The sequence below is a fragment of the Triturus cristatus genome, chromosome 2_2 (genome assembly GCF_964204655.1).
Source record: "Triturus cristatus chromosome 2_2, aTriCri1.1, whole genome shotgun sequence".
Taxonomy (NCBI): Eukaryota; Metazoa; Chordata; class Amphibia; order Caudata; family Salamandridae; genus Triturus; species Triturus cristatus.
The window spans coordinates 638,601,606-638,627,262 of record NC_140582.1 but is presented as its reverse complement, the minus strand read 5'-3'; the positions used below and the strand labels follow the sequence as shown (position 1 = coordinate 638,627,262).

Here is a 25,657-nt window from a genome sequence, read left to right as displayed (position 1 = left end):
AAAGTGCAATACAGTACAATTCTGAGCAAGAATTTAAACAATACAAGTTAAAAACGTTAAAAGCGCTAACAGCGGAGGTCCGCGCGGCAACATTAAACAAGTAACCTGTGACTGGAGACCGTTAAAATACCAGCACAACACCGATTATATCCTCCAGATTTGGAGTACTAATGAAAAAAAACTCCTATAAAAAACTTTTTAAACTGATGCTACATCATCTTTCAGTACACTAATTGACATCCGGGTGGCGATTTGGAAGTCAGTCTCTTCTGGAGCGATTCGCTCTCTAGTCTATTAATCAGGGAGATAGCATCACACTCTAGGGGAGGTGCATTTAAACACGGCCATAGCACATACATGTTAGCTGACACATTGAGTACGGGACCATTACGCCAGTCTGCACTCTAAGCCTAATGTGCAGAAAATATTGTTTTAAGAGTTTTTTGCCATGATTTCAACAGTTTTCGACCTGCCAAAGCAGAACAGGTGTGTGCAGTTTTACACTGCCATGTCGACCTGGCAGGTAAATCATATTGCCATAACTAAACCTTCCCTTTTATACATATATGTCAACCCTAAGGTAGGCTCCGTATAACCCACAGGGCAGGGTGAAGAGTATTTTAAATGCAGCGCATGTATGTTTAAGTTTTGCATGTCTTGGTAGTGATAAACTCCCAATTTCATTTTTCACTACGGCAAAGACTTATCTCTCCCATAGGATAACATTGAGATTACCTTATTACACCTTTAAGTGTAATTCCAAATTATGAAAAGATATACTTTTCATGTTTGGTGTCACTGGACTCACAATTTAAAATGACATCTTATGGTAAAGTTGTATTCTATATTACAGTTTAGCAAATGCCACTTTTAGAAAGTTGGCATGTAATTACTTTATCCATTTGGTGCCTGCTGCCTGTCTCTGTTCAGTATGGGTTGGGTGACAGCTGTGCTTTACGTATTCCCTCTAGACAGACAAAGGAAGGGTAGGTGTGACTGAGTAGCCATGTGCATGTTGATGGGTCATCCTGAGTAGAAAGGGAGGGAGGAGCTGCCACTTACACCTAAAAGGGCTGTGTCCTGTCCCTACACAAAAGCCTATATACTCCCTATATTGAATCTGGAGCCAGGGCAGGAAGGGTGGACCTCTGTGCACTTCAAAGCTTTATTTGAAGGCTTCCCCACGTCAAAGGCACATTGGGTATAAGTACTGGATCCATGACACCACAACTTCAGTACGCTTCTGGGCCTTTGACTATTCTGCCAGGAAGAAGATGATATGCTGTGCTGTTCAAGGACAGGCACCCTGGTGGAACTGCTTTTTGCTGAACTCTTGCTTTGTTGCCCTGCTGCTCTCTCTTTGCCTGGGTGAGAAGGACTAGACCTGCATCACTTGACCCCAGAGTTACTACAAGGGCTTGCTGGCTTGCCTCCTATTGCCTATGTTTTAGTGGCATACATATCTAAGAGCCTTCCTGTCCCAAACTTTGGGCTCATCTGCTTGGGAGTCGGTACTGCAAAGTGGTGCCAACCCAGACCTGGACCCATGGAAGTGGACCTACGGGTTTGCTCCATTGGAACAAACGCATCTTCAGCCGTAAGAGTAGAATCAACTCATCTCTGCTGTTGCAAGAATCAGACCGGCGCATTGCTTCAGAACCGTTGCACTTAAGAACCAATGCTACACTCAAGGAACAGACGCATTGCCAAAGTTGTGTGGAGAATTTGGTACAACAAAGAGACTGCATGTAAATCACCGACGTATGTCACTGTTGCGACCACGATCAAGGTAGATTTGCTCAGCAGGCTCTGTGTGGGTCTTATATCCGGCCTGCACACTATTGAGGTCAACCTGAACTTTTCACTTTTTCCCAGTCCAGTGTGGCCAATTAACTCATTAGGTGCTACTACCTTCAAAGGGCTATTTTTGCATTTAAAATTTAGCAATTAATATCTTGACTTCTACACATTGGATTCTTGTTGTTTTGGTCTTGTTGTATTTATAAAATTAAGTTCTATAATTCTCACCTTGTGTGGAGCCTTTTTGTGGTGTTTTCTTTGTTCACTGATTGAAGTGTTGCATAAATAATTATGCATTGCCTCTTATGTTAAGCCTGACTGTGCTGTGCCAAGCTTACAGATAGTGAGCACAGGTTATTTATAGTGAATGTTTGACTTAACCTGACTATGATTGTAGTTCATGCTTGGACAAAGTGCATACCTCTGCCAAACAGAAACTCAATTTCCCACAGTTACTAATTAACCTAACTGTCTGTGATAGTTGTTTATCTGTATGTGAAACCATCATAGCTAGATGTAATCCCAAATGGAAGTGTACTAAATTACTGCCCAGTGTGTAAATATGTGCATTCGTTGGGTATCTTTGCATAGAACGCTAAGTACGATTGCTTTGCTTTATGTTGTTTCATTTGTGTAGCCCTCCAGGCTGTGCAAGGACGATATTGTGACAATTCAGCATTGCATCATTGGGCCTGTATGACTTCAAAGATGAAGCATGCCAGTATTTAAGGTAGATAAATTACTAACAAGACTGCTCTGCTCCGGCTCTTGGAAGAAAATGTATAGCCATTTCCTAGACATGGCATTCCTATGCATTGAAAGGGGCTAACCATGCAGTGATCGCAGTGAAATTGCCTGCAAATGTCATGTGGATGGCAGTGGTGTTAAGATATGCAGGGCTGTAGGTGGAAAGCTCAGGATGCCCTTCAGCTTGAATTTGTGAAGGTAAGAGTTGAAGAGAACAACACAACATAAATCACATTGAGGTTGGAGGAGTCCCCTGCAAAGTGGTTAAATGTCCTTGAGTAATGTCCTCTAGAAGCATACCTGATGCTTGAGCCTGGATAACTTCTGGACGATCATCGTCTTCACAGACTTTACACACAGAAAAAAATTGAAACTGAATTTACAGTAATGCAGGAAAACAATCCCTTGGGGTGCATTTTTTTTTATTTCATTATAGCTAAGATACAGGTTGCCTAGCTCAGGCTGGTATGCCCAATGACAAACTGTAAACACAGGGCAGCAATTTACTACTGATTTTGTTTAGTTTTTAGGCCTTGGAAATGCATCTTAATAGAAGGAGGTCTGCACACTATGATACAAGATAGAAGTAACAGTAAAAAGTGTTTGGGTGGAATGTGGATGTATGAGGGATACACCGATTAACAGGATCATGATTGTATATTTAGTTTTCTCAAAATCCAACAAAAACATTTGGAAAAAAAAACCACCGAACTTTTACATTTCAGTCTTCACTGCAACAAATGCTTACTTCATACTTAAATGTTGGATTTCCTTCCGGGCATATATTGTGTGATTCAATTAAAATGTGATTGGAGGGACCTACTTTCAAATTGCATTTTGTAGTTAGTTTAGTTGTAGTACAAAATTGATATTAACATGCAACAAAATGATATTCCCAAAACCTACGTGCAGAGATCTATGCCCCCACAGCCACTATCTTTTATGTGCTATATCTCCGTCCTGACTGTGGAGATCCTCGCACATGTAGGTAGGTATACGCTTTAGTAGGAAATATGGAAGGGATGCATGGGGGTTGCTTGAAAAAAGGGGAATACTTATGACTAAGGGGAGGGGGTTATGTGAGGAGTAAGGGCGAGAGAAGAGGGTCAGGAAGTGAGTTAGGGACATTCCACCACAAAAGATTTATCCCATTGCTATTGATAAATTGAACTTCTATAGTTACTACAGCAATATAAATTCAAAACAGTCATAAATGTACTCTAGCTCAGAGCTGGAGTAAGTCCAGCACCACACATGCCCAGCCCTGGGCACTACAACACTTTCTTATAGAAAATAATGGCAGTAGGGACTTAAAAAAGCCCATAGGAAATAATTTAAAAATAAAGTGTTTATTTTAAATTCATTTAATGAAATGTTATTGATTCAAAAATAATTGTACCTCATTAAAATATTTACTATTTTAGGCGTATCATTTAGTAACTTACAACACATAATAAGTAAAATCATTTTACTTTAGGTGAGCTTAAATATCGCCAAAAAATAGATTTGAATTAGTACTTTTCAGTTTATTAAAATGTAATTAAAAATGTAGTCAATAGTTCAATAACATTCTAACAACATTCTAAATGAAAAAACATTTAACATACAAAAAGATGTCATTTGTTTTTAACCATTAATAAAACTATCATTAATGTCCCTTTACTTTACCATAGTGAGATTTTCGCCCCCAAAGTAGAGGTTCCCTCCAAGTGTGCGGAATGAAAGACACAGGGGTACAGTCCTTGCTACTAGTAACTTTGCGTTCTTAATTGATAATTGTACTGGCTCTACAGCCTACTACAAATCTACAATTTTGAGTAACTTTACATTTGTACATGGTAAATAGCCAAGAGTAGCATAGTTACTCAAAAGTATAAGAGTAACTTTACATATGTAGATTTACCAACATGCAAAGTTACCTTCGTGAATAGCCTCTTGAGTGTTTTTACCTCTACAAAGAATTTAAACTATGAGAAGATATGTTCGGAATTTGTGGGAAACTCTTTTTATGACCTGATAAACAAGCTATCTGGATTACCTATATTGTAGAAAAAATGCTGGCTTTGTGAAGCCTTCTTCAAGATGCTATCTGCTACAGAGTCACAAATCGCCTGCTCTCTTTTGCTTAGAAAGGCATTGTCAGTTGGACATAAGGTCTGTATTTCTTGACTGTATTGTTGGCTGTAATATTATGCATAACCGATCACACATTAGTTGGCTGTGCACTTACATATCGAACATCACACACTTTCTCTAAAATATACCTTAAATCACAAACCAATTTACCTCAGAAGAGCAAAGGATAACTTTATAGATGTGTGTTTATATGTATTGACTAACTGAAATTCATTTGCCAGGACAGTTGCTCACACTTAGCCATTATACACATCAAAAAACATTTGTGTTCCCTCTTAGGGGCTTTAATATCTGATTGCTACTAGCTGGTAGCCCTTTGTCAGTTGTTAAAGTAAAGATTGTTCATCAGAGTAACGGAGTTCCTAATTTTTGGGTGGGGGGAGATTCAGTGGAAGTACTCCCTCAGGAAATGATTTTTTTTAAGTATGTCATATTTCAAATCTGTGCAGTTCCTTCACACACTATTTCATAGAATCATAATTACAATTGGCACATATTACAATAGCTATGTGCACTCTACAAAGAGTCCAAGGACTGGATGACTTTGCAGTTTAAAAACTTTTATCACACAGTGATTGGCACTGTCAAAACCTCGAAATGCCTTCAGCCTCAACACCAGAGCTCTGAGTTGTGCTATCATACACATCCATCCACTTTCTGAACTCACACCAATACATAGAAGCAACTCCGTTCTCAAAGTGTGCTTTACAAGATCCATATATTCCATGAAAAACAAAACTGCAGAAAAAAACATCTGGAAAAAGTAAACACTCTTAGGAAATAGTGAACATATGCCATAGAACTTGAGGTAAAAATGTGAAATATAGCAGTGAGTGCATCACTGACTCGAATTATCCTAAGTTAAAGTTATTGTAGACTGTGAGAAACAATGTGTTTTTCTTTGCTAAGTTAAGGAGTTAAAAGACATGGCACTGTAGCAGCCCATTTCAATGTCTGTTATCATATACTGCTGCTGTTGTGCTCCCACCCCATATACACACCGGATCGACACATATTCACACTATTATATGCTCTCTCCCTCTCATGCGCTGTCATTCTCTTTCCCTATCTCATTAGGACTGCAATGCGGAGAACCAATTAGAGTTGCATAAACAGGGCAGCATGAGTCTTGCACTATTAATACAACAGCATTTGGCTGTAAATAAACATGTTTTTCAGGATCAATGAGTCCTGATCCACTAAAATGGATGCTAAAGAGGCCCACTGCCACCCACCAGCACAAATTTACAACAGATGTTACAAGGCAGCAGGAACGGATTAAGGAGTTGCCAAATCAGAAGTCCAATTCCGGACTGAAATCAGCTTTTCTTTCTGGACAGAGATATAAGTACATCTGAAAATAGAGGCTGGTTGAGATACTTGCTTCTAGTGGTCATAATTTTCCACATTTTACGTTTTCACTAGCTCCTATAAGATATACTCTGTGTTCGTTTGTGCAATGAAATTTGCTGTTCCAATTACATTGCATGCAAATATCTATGCAATTGGTTTTCCATAGCATCCGCTGAAAGGTTGAGCTTTGGAGCACTGCAAATAATGGGGGCGTTGGTGATTAATCTAGACTGTATTTCAAGTGGGGGGTTATTCACCTGAACTACAAAACAAATTGCATTTTACAAGATTTACAATTGCATGATATTTAACATTCACTCTTCCCTCTTTTAGAAAATTGATATTTGCTACTCTGTGAATCTGAAGGGATTTTGGCTCTAGAAAGATTGTTTCGTAAATTACCAATATCGTACCAGTTATGCTGAGTGCTGGATTATTTGCTGTCAATCCTACATTGTCCTACTAGTTGTCAAGATTTTAGGACAGTTATATGATTTGCCTCTATACTGATTTTTACCTAGCTTTGTAACACTCAGTTTGATTTGAAAATGGTTTCTATTCTGAGGAGGAATTTCACTATATTCCTTTCAACACATTTTCAGAGTGAATCTCGGATCAAGTTCTTAATACATTACATTTAATTCACAAAGATCACAAATAACTTAATCGAAAAATGCATTTGACAGATTTATTTAAGAAGTGACAATTCATCTAAAAAACATAATTAAACTCACGGTCCCCAATCTTAGCCTGTTGCCCACTACATCTCCCAGTTTTTTGTAAGGCAAAACTTTTTAACTGCCTCAGGAATGTGTGTGTACTTATGCTTGAATGCAATACATTTTACATTTTAGTGACTGTACGTGTTTCTAGACTTCTCACCCAGGTCTACACTAACAATTTTGTATTCTTTGGGAAAATTGTAACTTGCTTTCAAGCACAGAATTGACATATCTGCCTTTTGACCTGGTGCATTCAATATTTGGCACATATATTTGCCAAAACCCTTTCTTGAATTGATAGGCAGTTTAGAAATCACCTTTTCCTTGACACAATTTAAATGATTTGATTTTCCCTTCATATGTATAATACTGAATGCTCACTTATAGCCCAGGTACAAAGTATAGATTTTATATAGCATCACCACCACTGCTCAAAAATCATCCTATTTTTAGGTCTCACCTAGGCAGTGCTTGCGCTGTCTCTTTGAGACATGCTGTATTCAGTATATGGGCATTAAGCAACACCGATCTTTCTAATTGGCTCCTTTCTCTGCCCTTTGTAAATGGCTGCTTTTCATTGGCTAAATGGCAACTTGCCCCTCCTTTTTTTCTTTTGTAACCTCTCATGAAAGAATGCTCCACTTACATGTGATGTTACTTGTCATGTTATTTATTACTGTCTGATCTGTTTTTTAAAATTTAATCTCAGGAGTTCACTCGTGCCCACTCTTACTCACTCTCTTCATAATTATAAACATTTGCTCTTTATATTTGGTAAGGCTCGCTCGCACTCCTTGGCTACAGCTCCAACCCTTCACCCCTCACTGCTTGCCTGCCCAGAACCCCTCTCCGAGGACCATTTGTTTTTTTCTTTTAATGTGTCTCTCCTCACCCCCAACACTGCTTGATCGCCCCTCCAAAATCACTGTTTTTTTTTAAATTTGAATTACTAGATCCCGGGCAGGAGATTAAGTGATTTGCTAAGAATCATTAAATGTTGAGCCCACGCCCAGGCAAGAACACTGGTCCCCAGCTCCTGAGTCTGCATCTCTGACTGCTGAGCCACATCCTCTTCCTCGGGGGACAGGACGATATTAATGGGACAACTGATTATCATGTGTTTATGTGCTCCCACCCTTTCTTTTCTTCTTTCGCCTGTCCTCCATTCACCTTGTAGTCACTGTCCCAAGCGGTCTTCCCTGTCTTTGCACCTCTTCCTTCCCTCCACACACTCCCTCATCGCTGCTTGCTCCCCTCCTTACTTGTTAATATTATTGTGTAAAAGACACATATGAACGCAAACTGAAAATGAACAGTAACACGCTGGCTGACATAAAAATGGCCACCATTAAGGAAACTATTACTCACACTAACATGCTTTTATATTAACTTGTCAGCGTCTCCAAATTTGGCATGTGTAAGTTTGTCATTTTGGGCACTTGGTTGTTAAGGCTACGTGGGATAGGAATGCCACAGAAGAGTTTGAATAATATAGATTTCAACAATAAGCTCTCTGCTGGCTGAGTCTGGCAGGGTCCGTACCTGTATCACAGCAGCTCACGCTTCCTAGTTTTATGTTTTTTTGTATTAACCATGGGCACTTGAGATGGTGCATCACAAAATTATTTTGTGTTGGTATTGGAAGTGTAATAAATTGGGTTTAAATAGGACATGAATCTTCATTATGTAATTATAGGAATCACCTGCACCTTAGTAAGGGTTGCATTTAGACCATAATATGTGATTCTGCATACGTTGAGCCAGTGATAATACTTATTGAGGTTTATATATGTGATGAGAGTGCTTGTGCTGTTACTGGCAGTACTATTCCTTTTGTGCCTGCCCAAATATGGAGCATTCAGGGTTATGCTGTTTGTTTCAAGTGAGGTACGTAATATGTGAGGTTTGAGTGCAAGAAGCTGTCTCTTTAAAATAGATGACTGGGTGACCACGTGAGATAGTAGTGTTTTTGTTGTCTACCTGAAGTTGTGACTCTTTCGATGTCTATTCCCTTGGAAGAACTGCACAGGTGTGGGTTATATTAATTGGGCGGCTGAACAGCGAGTATAAAAGCAGACTCAATACGGGTGTGTTTTATTTTATACAGATTCAGGTGAGGCTGTATACGCAATGTGGGAATCTAGATTGAAATGAAACTTGTGTGTTTGTGTATGAGGGAATTATTAACTTTCAGCAGAATTTTTAATACGAGTTCAATTGTTGTTAAGCAATAGATGTGTGTTGCCATATATGGGGCATTTTCTTGCATGCCGCTTATTGGCAGGATGATGTTTTCAGGCTCGCAACCTTGATATTATCTTGTGGAGTCACGATGTATTGGGGCATGTTTTGTACACGTTTGGCTCATTATGAAGGAAATAGGCTTAGTTGCTTTATAGTGGAACAAACGGAAAGGGTACATATGATTGTGGCTATAAAATGGAAGCCTGACTTTATTGTTTAATGCACCAATTTTAGAAAACAAATCCGTAGTGTGGCATGATATAGCATGGTTGTCAGCAAAGTGCTTACACGTTCCCCTACATTGTATGAAAAGACATCCGTCCTGGGACAGTGACTTATGACACTTGAAGTGCTTCAGCTGAAGTGTCTGGCAGAGAGTCTCCTATGTTCTGAAACTAAGGGAGGGGCAGAGAGCTAAACAAGTCTTCTTGCCACAGTGCCTGCTCCCTGAAAGAAATGTTAATGTGCACACTGGTCAATCTGCAAGTCTACAGGGTGTTCTGAAGCCAGCAGTAGCTCAAATTGATGGAAACACTTCCTGATCACACACTTTTACTTTTTTTAGAGATAGTTTAAGGGAGCTACAAGCAAAGGTGTGAAGTGTGTGCTTTTAAAAGATAGGTAAAACATTTTTAAACCATGCACAGTCTGGGTATAACAAAAAATAATTTTATTCCTAAAAACATTTTGTGTTTTTTGTAGCAGCCTATCTTATATTCTGAGTAATGTAAGTTTAGAATAATGCCTTGCATGTTCCCAGTGCTTTATAGCATAGACCACACTGGGACACTGTAGCACTAAACATACATAAGTCATTATTCTCCAGTGCACTAACCAGGATTTAATTTGCAATGCAATGGGTCTCACATTAGTAAATGTTTGAGCTATTGATGTTGCAAATGATAATGTTTCTTAGATTTTTTTTTGTCAAAAAATATCCCAGCAGTAGCATAAGTAATAAAATAAAATCCACAAAGAAAAGGGTGCAGTACCACAGGCTGTTACTAGGTGTCCCTGTGGAGTTGTAAAGAGACCTTTATTAGTCACATAAGGTACTAAATGAATGTATGAAAGGTATGTATTATGCACAAACTATTGCCCTAAGACATCTTGGCACTGTAGAGACCAGTCAGATGGTTAAACCTGAAAGTTTCCTAGCTTGAAACAGAGAGTTAGGTTTTAAGGGATCTCCTGAAATCCTGTAAAAAGGGGAAGGTTTTAACTTAAGTTCCCAAGGCAAGGAATTCCAGAGCCCAGCAGAAGATCTGAAGAAACTCCCCCCCCCCCCCCCATGTGGCTTTCCTGAAGGGTGCAACTACAAGATCTGGGGAAACAACCATTACAACGCAGTCATTACAACGCACTACATTTACAACACAGTCATTACAGTGCAACTGCCTTCACATTGCATGCCATTACAACGCAGCCGTTACAACGCATGTCACTACAATGCATGCCATTACAACGCATGTCACTACAACGCATGCCATTACAACGCATTACCCCTACACTATCCAACACTTGCCCTACTGTTGCACTCACTGGAGTGGGAATAGTAATTTTTACCCCTACACTATCCAACACTTATCCTACTGTTGCCCTAAAAGTATTATGCATTGTAATGGTATGCATTGCAGTGGTATGCGTTTTGATGGAATGCGTTGTAAATGTAGTTTCCTAAAATGCGTTGCTATGGCATGCGTTGTAAAATCATGTGTTGCAATGGATGTTGCGATGTAAAAACCGCATTGTAAAGGCATGTGTTGTAAATGTTTGCGTTGTAACATGTCCTATTCCAAGATTATTCGCCGTATTTGAGCGAAGAGACCTTCTCGGACTGTACCACCTGAGATGCTTTGTAAAATATGCCGGTCCAATCCCGTGAAGCATCCTGAAAGCAGTGCATAAAGCTTTGAACAAGATTTGTTGTTTTACCAGAAGCCAGTGAAGTGCACTTAGGGCTCCCTTGGCTGAATCAAATCTAGACACTTTTAAAAGAAAGTGTGCAGATACATTCTGCAAAATTTGAAGCTGTTTTACAATCCCGGCCAATATATTAAGATAAATTCTATTAGAAAAGTCAAGCCTTGTCAGAACTAATGATATACCCACTGTTTTCAGAAGTTAGTAAGGCAGATGTTTCTCAATTTGTTTAATCAGTTGAAGAGAGTGATCAGCCCGAGTGACCTTAGAAATGTGATCCTACAACTTCAATTCTTTATCAATTATTATCCACAGATTTTTTGCTTTTGAACTAGAGTAGGAAGTGAATTCAGATCCGAGGGCCACCATGTGTGTGTCCAAAATGAGGGGTTATTTCCAAAAAGGATAACCTCAGTTTTAGAGGAATTCAATTTTAGAGAGTTATTGCCCATCCATTTATTTACTTACAACATACATTTCCTAAAGGAGTCTCCGGTATTAGTAGTATTTTTGGCAAGAAACACAATAATCTGCCTGTCATCTGCGTAGGATGCCAAAGACAAAGAGAAGGAATTAATAAGTTTGTTCAATCTTTATGTTGCCCTCTTACCAAAGTAGGGCTCAAGGATGAACCATGTGAAACCCCACAAGGCAGGTTATAAAATTGAGAGGTAAAATCACCCACTGAAACTCTTTGCTGTCAATTAGACAAAAATGATTGACGAAGACTAAGTGCTGGGTCCCAAATTCCTACATTTTGCAGACGGTCCACCAACACCAAGTGGCTGACTGTGTCAAAAGCCGCTTAAAGATCTAATAGCACTAGGGCTGTGTTCCCTCCTCTATCTAGGGTGGCTCTGATTTCTTCAACTGCTGCCACCAGAGCAGATTGTGTACTGTGATGTTTTCCAACAACCAAACTGGGTATCATCCAGCAGGTGGTTATTGTCGATATAAGCCGTTAGTTGCTTATGGAGTACATTTTCTGCCAGTTCTGCTGGGTAGGGGAGTCTTGATATTGGCCAGTGGTTGCTCAGCTCTCTAGTATCAAGGCTGGATTTTTCTTTTTAAAGAGGGAGAACTGACGCAAACTTCCAGTGATTGGGAAAGGCTACCTGATTAAACATTACTGCCATGATATCAGCCAGTCGAAGCGCAAATGGTTCTGGTGCCATTAGGAATATTGTAGGTGGACACGGATCATAAGGAGAACCTGATTTAATAGTGGGGATCAACTTTTTTTTCAGTTTTACTGAGGGTGGATCATTTGTTAAAATTAATGCTCTCTGGTTCTAAATTAGGACACTGTCTTTTAACTGGCGTGGTTATAATAGTAGTCATAAACTGACTGAAGATGCTCATAACTGTTGGACTTGGCCCTTTATTGCAGGGTAATCCCACAACTTTTTGCCTTCCTGTATTTTTTTCTGACATTTTGTTGGTGGTTTTATGACTTTGGGCACTTCATCACTGATGATCAGTGCTAAAGTGCATGTGCTATTTATTGTTAACTTGGTAAGATTGATCAACACCAATTTGGCATATTTAATTTACCTGCCAGTCCACTGCACAGTGGTATCCCATAAACCCAGGGGCAGTAAATTAAATGCTACTGGTGGGCTTACAGTGCTGGTTGCCCCACCCATCAAAGTAGCCTTTCAAACCTGTCTCCGGTCTCTGCCACTGCAGGACGTGCGTGCGCAGTTTACTGCCGCTGTGACGTGGCACATATAGTGGTTGCCACGTCTATGACTCCAATTTTATTACATAGCAGTCACCCCTAAGGTAGGCCCTAGCTAGCCTTATGGGCAGGGTGCGGTGTAGGTAAAAGGTAGGACATGTGCCTTACCTGTGTGGCATGTTCTGGTAGTGACAAACAGCCTATTTGGATTCTTACTGCTGTGAGGCTGCCCTCTCTTAGGGATGCATTGGGGATTCCCTGATGTATGCTTCGGTGGTTGTTCCTGACATGAGATGGGTAGCGTGATCAAGTTTGGTAAGTTTGGAATAGTGGTGATAAATGCTGGGTATTGGTGAACACCGATTTCTTATTACTATTTTAGAAATGCTTCTTTTAGAAGTGGGCATTTCTGTGTGCTATCTGTCTTTGTGCTTCCTGTTGTGTATTGACCATCTGGTTCTGACTGAGAGGGGATGTGCATTCACTCCAGCCAGTCCCTGGGGGGTTGACGTGTTTCCTGTCCAGCCTCGGTGACTCAGCCCAGGCTGAATAGACCTTGGCTGAATTTAGAGTAGCGGAAGGGGTTTCCCCTGGCACCTGAATAGGCCTGGTCTGCATTTTGAGTGGTGGGAGGAGTAGCACATGTGCCTGAATAGGGCTCTGCCAGGCTTCCACAATGATGGCTCCACCCCCTGTGGTGTGTCCGGAGCCAGGACTTGCACTTTGAATGGGGAGTGGTGTGCACTGGCAATTATAATTTAAAGTGCCACCAGAACTGGTTTGGACTGGTCTCAGAGCCCTGTGCCAGCAGAGAACAAAGGCGTTGTGGACTATAAGAGAAGGCGTTGTGGCCCCATGTTTCGTAGAACTGGTGAAAATGGAACAGAAGACACTGCGTGGAGTGCCAGGATGAACTGCCATCTGGGACTACCTACTTGTGGGACTGAACCTACTGCCTGCTGGGCAGTAGAAGCGACTGCCACTCTGCTAAGGGACCCTATGTGCTGGCCTACCTGTGCCCTGTTCTCTGGCCCAGGAATTTACCAGGGTTGTGTGACTGGCCCTGGATAATTGGAAGCAGCGCTGGGTGAGTGCTGTGATTGCCACATTGGGAGTTGTTTTCATTAGCAGCGCGAGTGGAGCGCTGCAGGGTTCTTCCCTCTTCACCTTCAGTGCTTGAGAGGGAAGTGCTGTAACTTCTTGGCCAGTAGCCCCTCTGCGCTGTGCAAGGTCTGAAGACCGCCCTATCTTTAAATTGATGTGTGCACGGAGCAGCGCTTGTGAGCGCTACTTGCAAGGAGTGTGGCTTCATCTTCCCACCGTCGCATGGATCTGAGCGCTTCTGCTTCCAAACACGGAGGGACTCCGTTGCACAGAGTCACTGTGTGATGCCGGTGGGGAAGGCTTCCCCTGTATGAAGGAGTGGTTTGCTGGGAACGGGACTCAGTACGTGCTGCGCTACACCTGCCTTGTGATAAAGGGAGGGGAGAGCTGAGGCACAAGGAGCACTCTCCCTCTCCCAGGCGGGTTATTTCTCACTGTGCTCTGGATGGGGGTCTGCATACATGCCCCTGGGCAGGGAGCTGTTGCGGTAGTGGACCGGAAGGAACTCCAACCAGGGGGTTCCCTTCCTCCCTGGTAGCGTGACACCACGGTGGGTAGGCCAGCCGCCCAGAGGGTAGGAACCCAGCGAGGGGTCGTGCAAGCAGGAGAATTGGCTGGCTCCATTTACCAGCTAGAGCAGCTGCCTCGTGTGGTAGTGGGCAGCTAGCTGCTTTGACAGCCAGGGTGACTCTGACAATATGCGGGGGACCCTGATAGGGTGCCCCGCCGGAGTAAGTGGTTCGGCCCTTTCCCCCTTTTACTGATACACACCTACCTTTGAGATACAATGTCTTGGCACCATAGACTGGACTGCCGGGGGCCATTTCTCTGGCTGAAAAGGGACTGAGTGAGGTCTCTTCCCCTATGGGGGCAGTACTTTTATTGGCAGGATAATGAGTAGGGACACAGGAGTTGCATATTGGGCACAGCATTTATGATGCATTTATTGCGCCTCACTCTAATTGCTTAACATTGCCTGCCCTGAGATGATGACTTATGTGATGTGTGTAATCTAGGGGTAGCTACCCCATTGCCCTGCTTGAAGTACATGTGCTGTGTTATGCCCTGATGTAATGTTGCCTATTGAAGGGATATTCCCAGTGGGGAAGTGTTTCTAATGTGTGCACTTTACAGCTTTCTACCATAGTGCACTGCTGATGATATATGTGCATAAGGTGTTATACTAAAGGTAATATTACCAGTAGTTACTGGTTATCCCAACTATAATGTGTCTATGACAAAGCGATTTGTGGTCTATGTGAGTTACAATGGCTCTATTGACCAAATGGTATATGTAATCCCTGTGAAGTTATAACAAGTGCCTAGTGGCACAGTGATATATGTGATTGTGTTCTAATGTGTTTTTATAGATAGTACATAGGCTATTTTTATATAACCTTGTGTGGAGTTTATTTTGTGATGTGCCTAGTGTGTCGCTGCTGTATGAGTGTGTTGTGCAAACACTTTACACATTGCCTCTGGGATAAGCCTGACTGTTCTGCCAAGCTACCAAGGGGGTGAGCAGGGGTTATCTTCAGTGCGTAACTTCCTTGCCCTGACTAGAGTGGTCAGTTCTGACTGGCATAAGTGCATACCCTAGCCAAACAGAAACCCCATCTCTAACAATAACCTTCTCTTAAAAGAAACATGCAGCAGAGTAACAGAATTCTTGTTTGTTAGGTGCTGCATTAAAAGTATTCAGCACTGTGAGTTTTTTTGATACCTGAAAAAGAGTTTTATTTACGTCACAGGCTGCTCTAATTTTCTCTGTATAATATCCTGATTTTGTAGCTAGAATTAGCTGTTTATGCTCTGATAGTTTCGCTTTGTACTGATTCCCTTCATTCATATTTCTTTTGCCATTTACTCTCCAATCTACAACATTCTTGCCTTGATTTTTTTAATGACTCCCCATACCATGGCTGAGATTGTTTCTATATCCTAGGTTTCTAGTTAATGGGAGCTATAGTATACATTGTCTCATGTATCCATGAGGAGAAATTCTCCGCCATTTGATTGATATTATCAGTGGTTTTTGGTGCAGAATTAGTCAGCAGTAGGATTAATTCCTGTGCTTGGATTTTACGCCATGCTCTATTTGAAGACAAAGAGTTTCTGGGAACTCGTGATGCCATGACCTGCGCTGATAGCTGCCATTTGACTGCAAAGTGGTCTGTCCAGGTTAATACAATATTAACTAGATCATTAATATATGGATTGTTGGAAAAGATCACAACTAACATGTGTCCTGCTTGATGGGTGGAGCCCTTTGTTTTCAACAGGAGTCCTAGGCCATTCATGGACTCCAGCAATCTCATGGAGTCCCTGTCTGTGCTGGACTCCAGATGGACATTCACATCCCCCAGGACTGTTAAATCAGCACTCAACACCGAGGATTCCAGTAGGACACATCATCTGTCTCCAAAGCTAGCTCTCGAACCGGGAGGCCAAAATACAAGTAGGCCACTGAAAGACTGTGTTTTCCAGACATCAATGGAGTACAGCCCTCCTCCGATGCCTGTGTGAAAACTGCCTGATAATGATTGCGGTAGACCACCACCTTCCCGCCTCCTTATTTCCTCCTCTTTCCTTTCTAGGCCAAACATATTGAAGCCTAGGGGGTAGCAGCAGCTATTTTTGGCCCAGAGTTAAGATCTGCCCAGGTTTTGGTTATAAAAATCAGGTCTGCCTGATAAGTCATCACAAATACCTGAAATTCAATGTAATGCTTAACTAAAGATCTGATATTCAGTCAAATACATGTTAGGCTATTGTGGATAGGGGAGTTCTTTATATCTGCTTTGTCTCTTAGGTCCTTTCTAATGTGGGGGTGCTGTTAAGGGTCAGATAGGAGAACAGTAGATTTACAGCCATTACATACCATTTTGTTGTGATCTAGTAACAATACGGGGCAATATATAATGCATTGCGGGGACTTACCTTTATGGCAGAGCTTAAAGAGTCTTTCTTTTGTGTAAGTTAGCCTCTGAATTTGATCTGGGTGCATCCGACAAGGGGGACGGGCCCTGGGCACGGTCCAGGCTCGGACGGGCGCAGATGGATTTGTCTTGGGTGTGCCTTTGGCGTGCCAGCAGTGCAAACGCGCTGCTGGAAGACTTTTAAAGCCTGTCATAAGAGGGGTGTGGCCAGATTTATAGCAAGCACCGATCGCGGTGTGTTCCGTGAACAAAACAGGTGAGGGAAAAATAAAACACAACCAGAGGTCCAGCAACCTCTGACCTTGGCACCGGCTTCCCTGCACCAGAGGACTACTGGTAAAGTACTAATTTTATTTTTAATAAGAAGGGAGTAATGAAAACATAAACCAATCAGAACTGCTAAAATAAAAACAGGCCGAAGCCCTACTCAAAGATGGCAAAGCCTACGGAGCCAGGCAACTCCGGAAACGAGCCATTCAGCATCTTACTAGGAAAATAACAGTTGCAACAACCTTGTATTTAAAGCCCGTCATCAGAGTGGCATGGCCAGAGGTGTAGCAGGCATTGATTGCACTGCGCTCTGTGAGGGAAAACAGGTGAGGGAAAACTAAAACACACAACCCGAGGTCCAGCAACCTCTAAACTCTGGCAAAGGCTTCAGTGCCTGAGGACTACTGGTAAAGTAATAGTAAAAAAAAATGAAGAAGGGAGTAATGAAAACATAAACCAATTAGAACTGCTAACAAGCATTGGCATAGCCAAAAGGTCTCACTTTTGGAACCTTATAAGTGTTTAGCCTTGCAACAGTTGCATAACTAAATACTTATAAGGTCCCAAAAGCGAGACCTATTGGCTATGCCAATGCTTGTTTCTGTTTCTTACTGCTCTGTAGTAATGGCAGCGCACAGGTGCCACCATTACTACATAGAAGTAATAAACAGGAGAAAAAAAACTGGCTCACGGAGAACATCAAAGCGGCCGTGCGGCCGCGAAAGTAAAAGTGATCGCGATCAAACATCAAAGCGGCCGTGTGGACGCGAAAGGGAGGTGCGCACTGTAGCTCTAGGCTACAGTGGTAGCACTTTTTTGAGCCCTCACAAAAAGTCTCGCCAGACCAGCGCATGCGCTGGGTCAGGCGAGACCTAAAAATGGGCTGAAGCCCTACTCAAAGATGGTGCGGCACTGGCGTAACTATACTTGAGGGAGGCCCCTGCAAGGTACGTAGAGGGGCCTCCTCTGGACTGAATCAGGAGCTCTCCTGCAATAGTACTGTGCTGAGGGGGCCCCCTGGAGCTTCCCCCACCTCCCCCACCCTCCACTGTGGTGGCTGCGAGAGCCTCTGTTACGCCACCGTGGCACAGCCTAGGGAACTGGGCACTTCAATGGCGTACAAAGAAAATAACAGTTGCACCAAACTTCTCGTGATCTACACCAATAATGCCATTATAAAGAGAAATCTTGCACCTGAGCATACGTTTCCAATTGTTTTTATTAGCAGGAGGAATGAATTTGAAATCTTGCACAGAGATAGGAAAGGAGTAGACACGCCCTCTGATTTGAGCCCATGGATATGAGCGCTGCCTCAGGATGACCTGCCCACTGCTGTCTGTCAAGGCAAGCTTCTTTCATGCGCCACTCAAGAGCTCAAGGCTGTTTCTCTCTTGAATGACAGCTGTAGCTGGAATTCTTTTCCTCCTCAACATTAACTTTATCAGTGCTTCTGTGTTGCTGGGGGTGGATATATCAAGACACAATCTGAGGCTACCCACACTCGAGCTTATATTGTGCCTTTGTGGGAATGGCGGTCGATTTTGTGAAATAGCTGTGTGCTATACAGCCAAAGATGTTCTAATGCTGACATGAGTTAATTTATGTCAATACAGGCATGATAACAATGTATGACGTTGTGCGATGATTTTATTATGATTCGACACAAGACAGTGTTCAGGGTGAAAAACCTAACTAGGGAATGGGCCCAGTAGTGGGATTGTGTGAATGTTATAGTGCTCTGTGTGAAACTTTGGGGTTCCATGCTCAAACCACAGTAACTCCAACTCCGATATTCATGCTTGAAGGCTGATTGATTTAACTGCTGGAAACAGGATGTGCAATACTCATCTAAGTAATATAGAAACCTTTCTAGAGTATTAATATATTTTAAACTTTAGTCGCTGGGCAACCTACTTTATTGTTTATTAGCTTGTGTACAGCTTGATGTGCAGTTATAGGACTAGCTGGTTACGCAATTATGTTAATGAACACCACTAGTCGAGAGATACCTGGCACTTCTTGACTTATTGCTTAAAACTGCCCTGTTGCAGGAGCCTGCTCGGTCGTAAGGAGGCATCAGTTGTCATAATGTTTATTATATTGCACATTTTATATTACAAATTGTCACTGTTTTTACTGCATGTTTTACCTTATGTGCTTTTATGGCTCACAGCTGAAATAAAGTTTCATTGACTAACTGACGATCAGAATTCTGTGATGCATGTTACACCAACAATCTATAGAAGTATGTGCAATGCCCACCGCGTAAGAAAAATTCAACGACTCTATGGAAGCTACTTCAAGTTCAGAGCAGTGGCCCACCAGGCACATCGGTTTAATTGAGGGTGAAAGCAAACATGCATATCGCCTGCCACGCAAGACATAGGTAAACAATGGAGCAATCTCACAGGAGACACTGAGTCAGTCCTTGCTTTCTTCACAGACAGCATTTTGCAGGGTGGAGGCGTACGCCCGTGCTTAAAAGGGGAAGCGTTAAAATACAACTAACCAGTGTTCAATGTTTTTTTTTATAACAAAAAATCACAGCTGACTCCCTTAACAAACACACAAGTGACGGCTATCGGATAACAAGGACTTAACGTGTTTTGCCAAAGAAGTTACGTTTAGACTGCTAACACGTATGTGTTATATGGGAAACTGGTTGCATTCACACGCTTAAAACTCCATTGTAGTGTCCTGTAAATGAGAGAGAACGCAAACACGGAGTGTGTCCAAAGTCCCCGCCCACACGGGCGCTGCTCTAAGTGGAACAGCGAAAACCACTCAACCAGATGACAGCTGAACGCCTTGCACAGCGCCTCGAACCACGTCTACAGCGCATCCCTGCATGCGTTTCTGTGCCACTGCGGCCTCATCAAGGGACCCAAGTCTTAACAGCAAACAACGTTACCAGGCCTAGGCGAATTCATTCGGTTGCTTGCTTGGTTTTTTGTTGTTTTTTGTACCCTGTATGGTAAAGGGTGCGTTTCTTTGCCATTCGTAGACGTGCAAGTGCTTAATTTAATGTTTTATAATATGGAACTCCGGGTTCAAATCTGGAGTTCACTGTCCGCACAGAGAAAGTTGCCACTCTTTATTGTGCTGCTGTTACTGTTTATCTGGTTTAAACATGTCTTATTCCTACAAGGGGTGCGTTCATCCCACAACATTATGCCCAGAACCCCCCATGTGTTATTCTTTCTACACGCCCCTGCATCTGAGAGATCTGTGAGCACGCATGCAGGTAGCTCGCGGGATACAGGTACCAAGATGCACTGCTGCAGGAAGTAACCTGCCCTCGCCGCTGAGTACCTCCGCCCGTGCATGCAGGTAGCCCACGGGATACAGGTACCAAGTTTGCACTGCTGCAGAAAGTAACCTGCCCTCGCCGCTGAGTACCTCCGCCCGTGCATGCAGGTAGCCCACGGGATACAGGTACCAAGATGCACTGCTGCAGGATGTAACCTGCCATCGCCGCTGAGTACCTCCGCCCGTGCATGCAGGTAGCCCACGGGATACAGGTACCAAGTTTGCACTGCTGCAGAAAGTAACCTGCCCTCGCCGCTGAGTACCTCCGCCCGTGCATGCAGGTAGCCCACGGGATACAGGTACCAAGATGCACTGCTGCAGGATGTAACCTGCCATCGCCGCTGAATACCTCGGCACGTGCATGCAGGTATCTGACATGATACAGGTACCAAGATGCACTGCTGCAGGAAGTAACCTGCCCTCGCCACTGAATACCTCGGCACGTGCATGCAGGTATCTGACATGATACAGGTACCAAGATGCACTGCTGCAGGAAGTAACCTGCCGTCGCCGCTGAATACCTCGGCACGTGCATGCAGGTATCTGACATGATACAGGTACCAAGATGCACTGCTGCAGGAAGTAACCTGCCCTCGCCACTGAATACCTCGGCACGTGCATGCAGGTATCTGACATGATACAGGTACCAAGATGCACTGCTGCAGGAAGTAACCTGCCGTCGCCGCTGAATACCTCGGCACGTGCATGCAGGTATCTGACATGATACAGGTACCAAGATGCACTGCTGCAGGAAGTAACCTGCCCTCGCAGCCGAATACATCGGCACGTGCATGCAGGTATCTAACATGATACAGGTACCAAGATGCACTGCTGCAGGAAGTAACCTGCCCTCGCAGCTGAATATCTCTGCACGTGCATGCAGGTATCTGACATGATACAGGTACCAAGATGCACTGCTGCAGGAAGTAACCTGCCGTCGCCGCTGAATACCTCAGAACGTGCGTGCAGGTATCTGACATGATACAGGTACCAAGATGCACTGCTGCAGGATGTAACCTGCCATCGCCGCTGAATACCTCGGCACGTGCATGCAGGTATCTGACATGATACAGGTACCAAGATGCACTGCTGCAGGAAGTAACCTGCCGTCGCCGCTGAATACCTCAGCACGTGCATGCAGGTATCTGACATGATACAGGTACCAAGATGCACTGCTGCAGGAAGTAACCTGCCCTCGCAGCCGAATACATCGGCACGTGCATGCAGGTATTCGACATGATACAGGTACCAAGATGCACTGCTGCAGGAAGTAACCTGCCGTCGCCGCTGAATACCTCAGAACGTGCGTGCAGGTATCTGACATGATACAGGTACCAAGATGCACTGCTGCAGGATGTAACCTGCCGTCGCCGCTGAATACCTCAGCACGTGCATGCAGGTATCTGACATGATACAGGTACCAAGATGCACTGCTGCAGGAAGTAACCTGCCCTCGCAGCCGAATACATCGGCACGTGCATGCAGGTATTCGACATGATACAGGTACCAAGATGCACTGCTGCAGGAAGTAACCTGCCCTCGCCGCTGAATACCTCGGCACGTGCATGCAGGTATCTGACATGATACAGGTACCAAGATGCACTGCTGCAGGAAGTAACCTGCCGTCGCCGCTGAATACCTCAGAACGTGCGTGCAGGTATCTGACATGATACAGGTACCAAGATGCACTGCTGCAGGAAGTAACCTGCCCTCGCCCGAAATACCTCGGCACGTGCATGCAGGTATCTGACATGACACAGGTACCAAGATGCACTGCTGCAGGAAGTAATCTGACATTGCCGTGAATGCCTCAGCGCGTGCATGCAGGTAGTCGACAAGACACAGGTACCAAGATGCACTGCTGCAGGAAGTAACCTGCCCTCGCCACTGAATACCTCGGCACGTGCATGCAGGTATCTGACATGATACAGGTACCAAGATGCACTGCTGCAGGAAGTAACCTGCCGTCGCCGCTGAATACCTCGGCACGTGCATGCAGGTATCTGACATGATACAGGTACCAAGATGCACTGCTGCAGGAAGTAACGTGCCCTCGCCGCTGAATACCTCGGCGCCTCTAAGAATCTCCCGAGGACCATTTAAAACATGTCGGGCTCGAGTTTTCACCCACCACCTGTCGTCATTTACAGGAGCAGCAGCACCACTGAGACTCACCTGCTCCCCGGGCTCCACTGACTTCACCAGCTGCTTATCCTTGTACAGCGACCACAGGCCGATGTTTGGCAAGAAGACCAAAGCCACCATAAACAAAAATGTCATCTGCAGGAATCTCTTCTGCTTCTTCTTCATGGTGGTGCTGGGCGATGTTCTCTAAATCCCACGTATCCAAGAGGGGTCACTCCCAGGACAGTGCGCCGATTCCTCCTGACCGGCGACAAACTTCCAGCGCAGCCCAGTACAGAGAGCGGCGGCTCCCAGGAAGAAGCGCCGAAGTCGAGCCTTCTTATTCACAGCGCGGTCCACGCAGAGATCACATCAGTCTGTATAGTATCATCCCCTGTTAAAGGAAGCACAAGAGGTACACGTAAGGCGGGACGAGCTTTGCAGGAGAGGGCGAGATCTGAACGAATAGCACTCAACTAAAAGGGGCCGTGTTGCTTTAAATCTGAAAGTTCCTTGACCCGCTCCCTCGGGCACTACCCGCAAAGTTTCACCAGTGAGAACGCCACCTGACGGCACACCGGCGTCTTGTAAAAAAAAAAACTCGCAAACTTTAGACAGGCATTGACAGACCCACACTCCTCGGTGCTAATAATGTCTACCTCACCTGAAAGTTCGTAACAGGCAATTACCATTAAAATACTGCACATGTATTGGCCAGTCTTGAGGCATTGAGGCAGTTACAAAGAGCCCTCAAGGTCTTGAGAGACGCAGGCACTGCGCGTCTGTTTAACACTTCTATAAATGAGCGAGAGTTGTGAGTGAATCTCCCCCAGCAAGTTGTTTGAACTCGAGAAAGCCTGCGCCAGAAGTGTCATCGCACAGCGTGTGGTGATTCATATGCGAGCGTTAGATCAGGTAAAATTCAGGTTTTCTCTGACTGCTTCGATTGTTTTCGAGTCTAGTATTTGTTTAAAGACACTTCTAATGTCCTTGTATACCTAGGTGCCCGCAGATATTGGTATGAAGCTATATATATCATCGCAGGGTGACGCGGGTTTCAGAATGCGAGGCTGTCAATCTGCCCTCTTCCACGCTTCTTTCTCAGTCTGTCTCAAGCTGCAGCGTGCACCCGCCCATCCAGCTGACTTCATTACTACACACATTTCTTTATGGCGTGACCCAGAAACCATGAATCACCTCAGCAGACTTACCCCAGACAGCGGAGTAAATAAAGCGCCTCCCGGTCATAAATATCCTCCCAGAGACGGATCTCTTCACTGCTCCAGCCTGCTCTGGTCTCCACGCGCCTCCTGCAACTCGCCAGACGTGCGAATCATGTCCTCAGAAAGAGCCCGTCACCAAACCCCACAGATGTGCCGCGAGAGGAGCAGCGAAGCGCTGGAGCTGCTCCAAATGCCCACGGCAGCAGCAGCAGCGCCAGAGCAGACCCGGGAGAGGCGCAGGCAGCATCCCTCTGCCTGCCGCCGCTGCCTTCCAGCCGAGGAGATGTTAGGAGGTGTAAACACGTGGATGAGAAATCTGAACCAGGGGGAGGGGTAGCGCTCATCCCTCCCAGGTCTGAGATCCTCAACAAACACAGCCGGTGACAGGGGAGGAGGCTGCAGGGGGGAGGAGGGAGCGGCGAGGCTCCAGACAAGGCTGTGGCTGTCACCGGCGCACTCTGCCTCCGGGCTTCGAGGACAGCAGCTCACAGGGGAAGCTCGGCCAACTGCAGGAGGAGGGAACGCGGCCTCTGATAATCCGTTCTGGCCTCGGCATGGTCAGCGGAGACAGGGATTCTGAGCTCCTTCGGTGTTCCAGGTGGTACCCTCTGCCAGGCGGTGCGGATGCAGCAGGGTCCGTCTGCTTGTGCCGGCCCGTATCTGCGCCCACTCGCGGTCTGTGACGGTTCTGAGTCACGCAGGTCGTCGGTGGAGCGCCAGGTTAGGAGCTGTTAGCTGTCAACGAGGACGAGACGGACATTCAGACAGGATCCCGAGGAAGAGCCTGAGGTGAGTATGCGCATGATACACTGTGTAACACAAAAAGCCGTTGTGCGCAGATCTCTCCACTGCGTTGGCTCAGATTCTCTGATTTTGGTACATGCTGAGTGGTCCCCTTACAGCATCTTTGATTAGTCTTCTCAATGGTGCCGCTTAGACACCTGTGTATATGGTTTGCTCCAAAATGTATGCGAGCAGCCTCTTGTAAGGCGCAGGCTCTTCCCCTGGAGCGCGTGTGTAGGTGAAACTGAGATACTACGAGCTTTCTTCATCGGCAACGTTTAGAGGCAGGCACTGGTGCAGGCGTGTGCCTTACAGGCTTTGTGCCGCTAGCTCGTCAGATTTCAACTCTACGGGCATCCCCGGGAGCCGCGTCAGCGGTACAGGTTCAAAGACGAGTGTATATGTTTTACCCCACAGTTGTGTGTAGGTAGCCTCCCACAGGCCGCTGGCCCTTCCTAAGGTGCGTCTGTGTACGCAAGCCCTCAGAAGCCTTTTCAGCACCCAGCCCCAGGGTGCAGACGCGGCCACTGTTGCCTGCATGTTTTCTTCCCAAAGATACCATTTGGAATCCATCTCCAAGCGGCTGGGACAGCTTCTGGTGTGTGTGTAACCCACCCCCGCCTCGGAGTTTAGCATCAGTCCCAGTTGAGTTGGAGTGAGACGTGCAAGCCTGCATCCAGGCACAGGCTCATGCTCCTTCTCACATGCCTCTTGGCTTTTAAATAATCACCCCAAAGTGAAGACTAGTCTTCGGTGCACCAGTATAATCTGATCCTGCAACTATCTGGCTACATTTCATTCCAAGATGCGGGCTCAAGTGCATTCTGGTTGCCTCCACTCCTGTAACCCTGAATATTTAGGCATGTCCTTTGTGCGAACTGATTCAAATCTGAACGTGTGTAAGCAGATCCCAAAATGTCTGTGTCACAAGTAACCAAAAGATGGACGCCCAGCCTCTGGGCATGACTATAATCTACAACTATCTCTTGTCAACGAGATGAAAGATGCTGATTCATCATCAGGTGCACATGTCTCTCTCTGCATAGTGATGTCCAATGGTGTAGGTGAAGGCCTGGTTAATTGTTACGTGACCCCAATAGCCAGTATTTGAACTATGCAGGACAGAGGTTCAGAATATTATAAACTATAGTGATGTCCTAATGTTCACAAGCCAGTGCATGCAGCCCCGAGTAGGGTATAGATACATGACATTTTGCATATGTGAACTAGTCCTCAGCAAGCATCTGTTAGCAATCGCTTTGTTGGCTTAGTGTCTGGTGCACAACAAGCCTCTTTATG

The 25,657-nt window shown here is 44.6% G+C and overlaps 1 protein-coding gene across 1 annotated transcript in view; it reads right to left on the bottom strand.

Annotated features, from left to right (window-relative positions):
• GALNTL6 (polypeptide N-acetylgalactosaminyltransferase like 6) overlaps positions 1-24,326 on the bottom strand; it is a 2,683,170-nt gene extending 2,658,844 nt beyond the window's left edge. The window contains exons 1-2 of the mRNA XM_085641833.1: positions 23,564-24,326; positions 22,404-22,746 (exon numbers count right to left, since the gene is read on the bottom strand). Coding sequence (XP_085497959.1) covers positions 22,404-22,538 — 135 coding nt within the window. The 5' untranslated portion in view covers positions 22,539-22,746; positions 23,564-24,326. The remainder of the gene's footprint in view (positions 1-22,403; positions 22,747-23,563) is intronic.
• Positions 24,327-25,657: the final 1,331 nt, after the last annotated feature.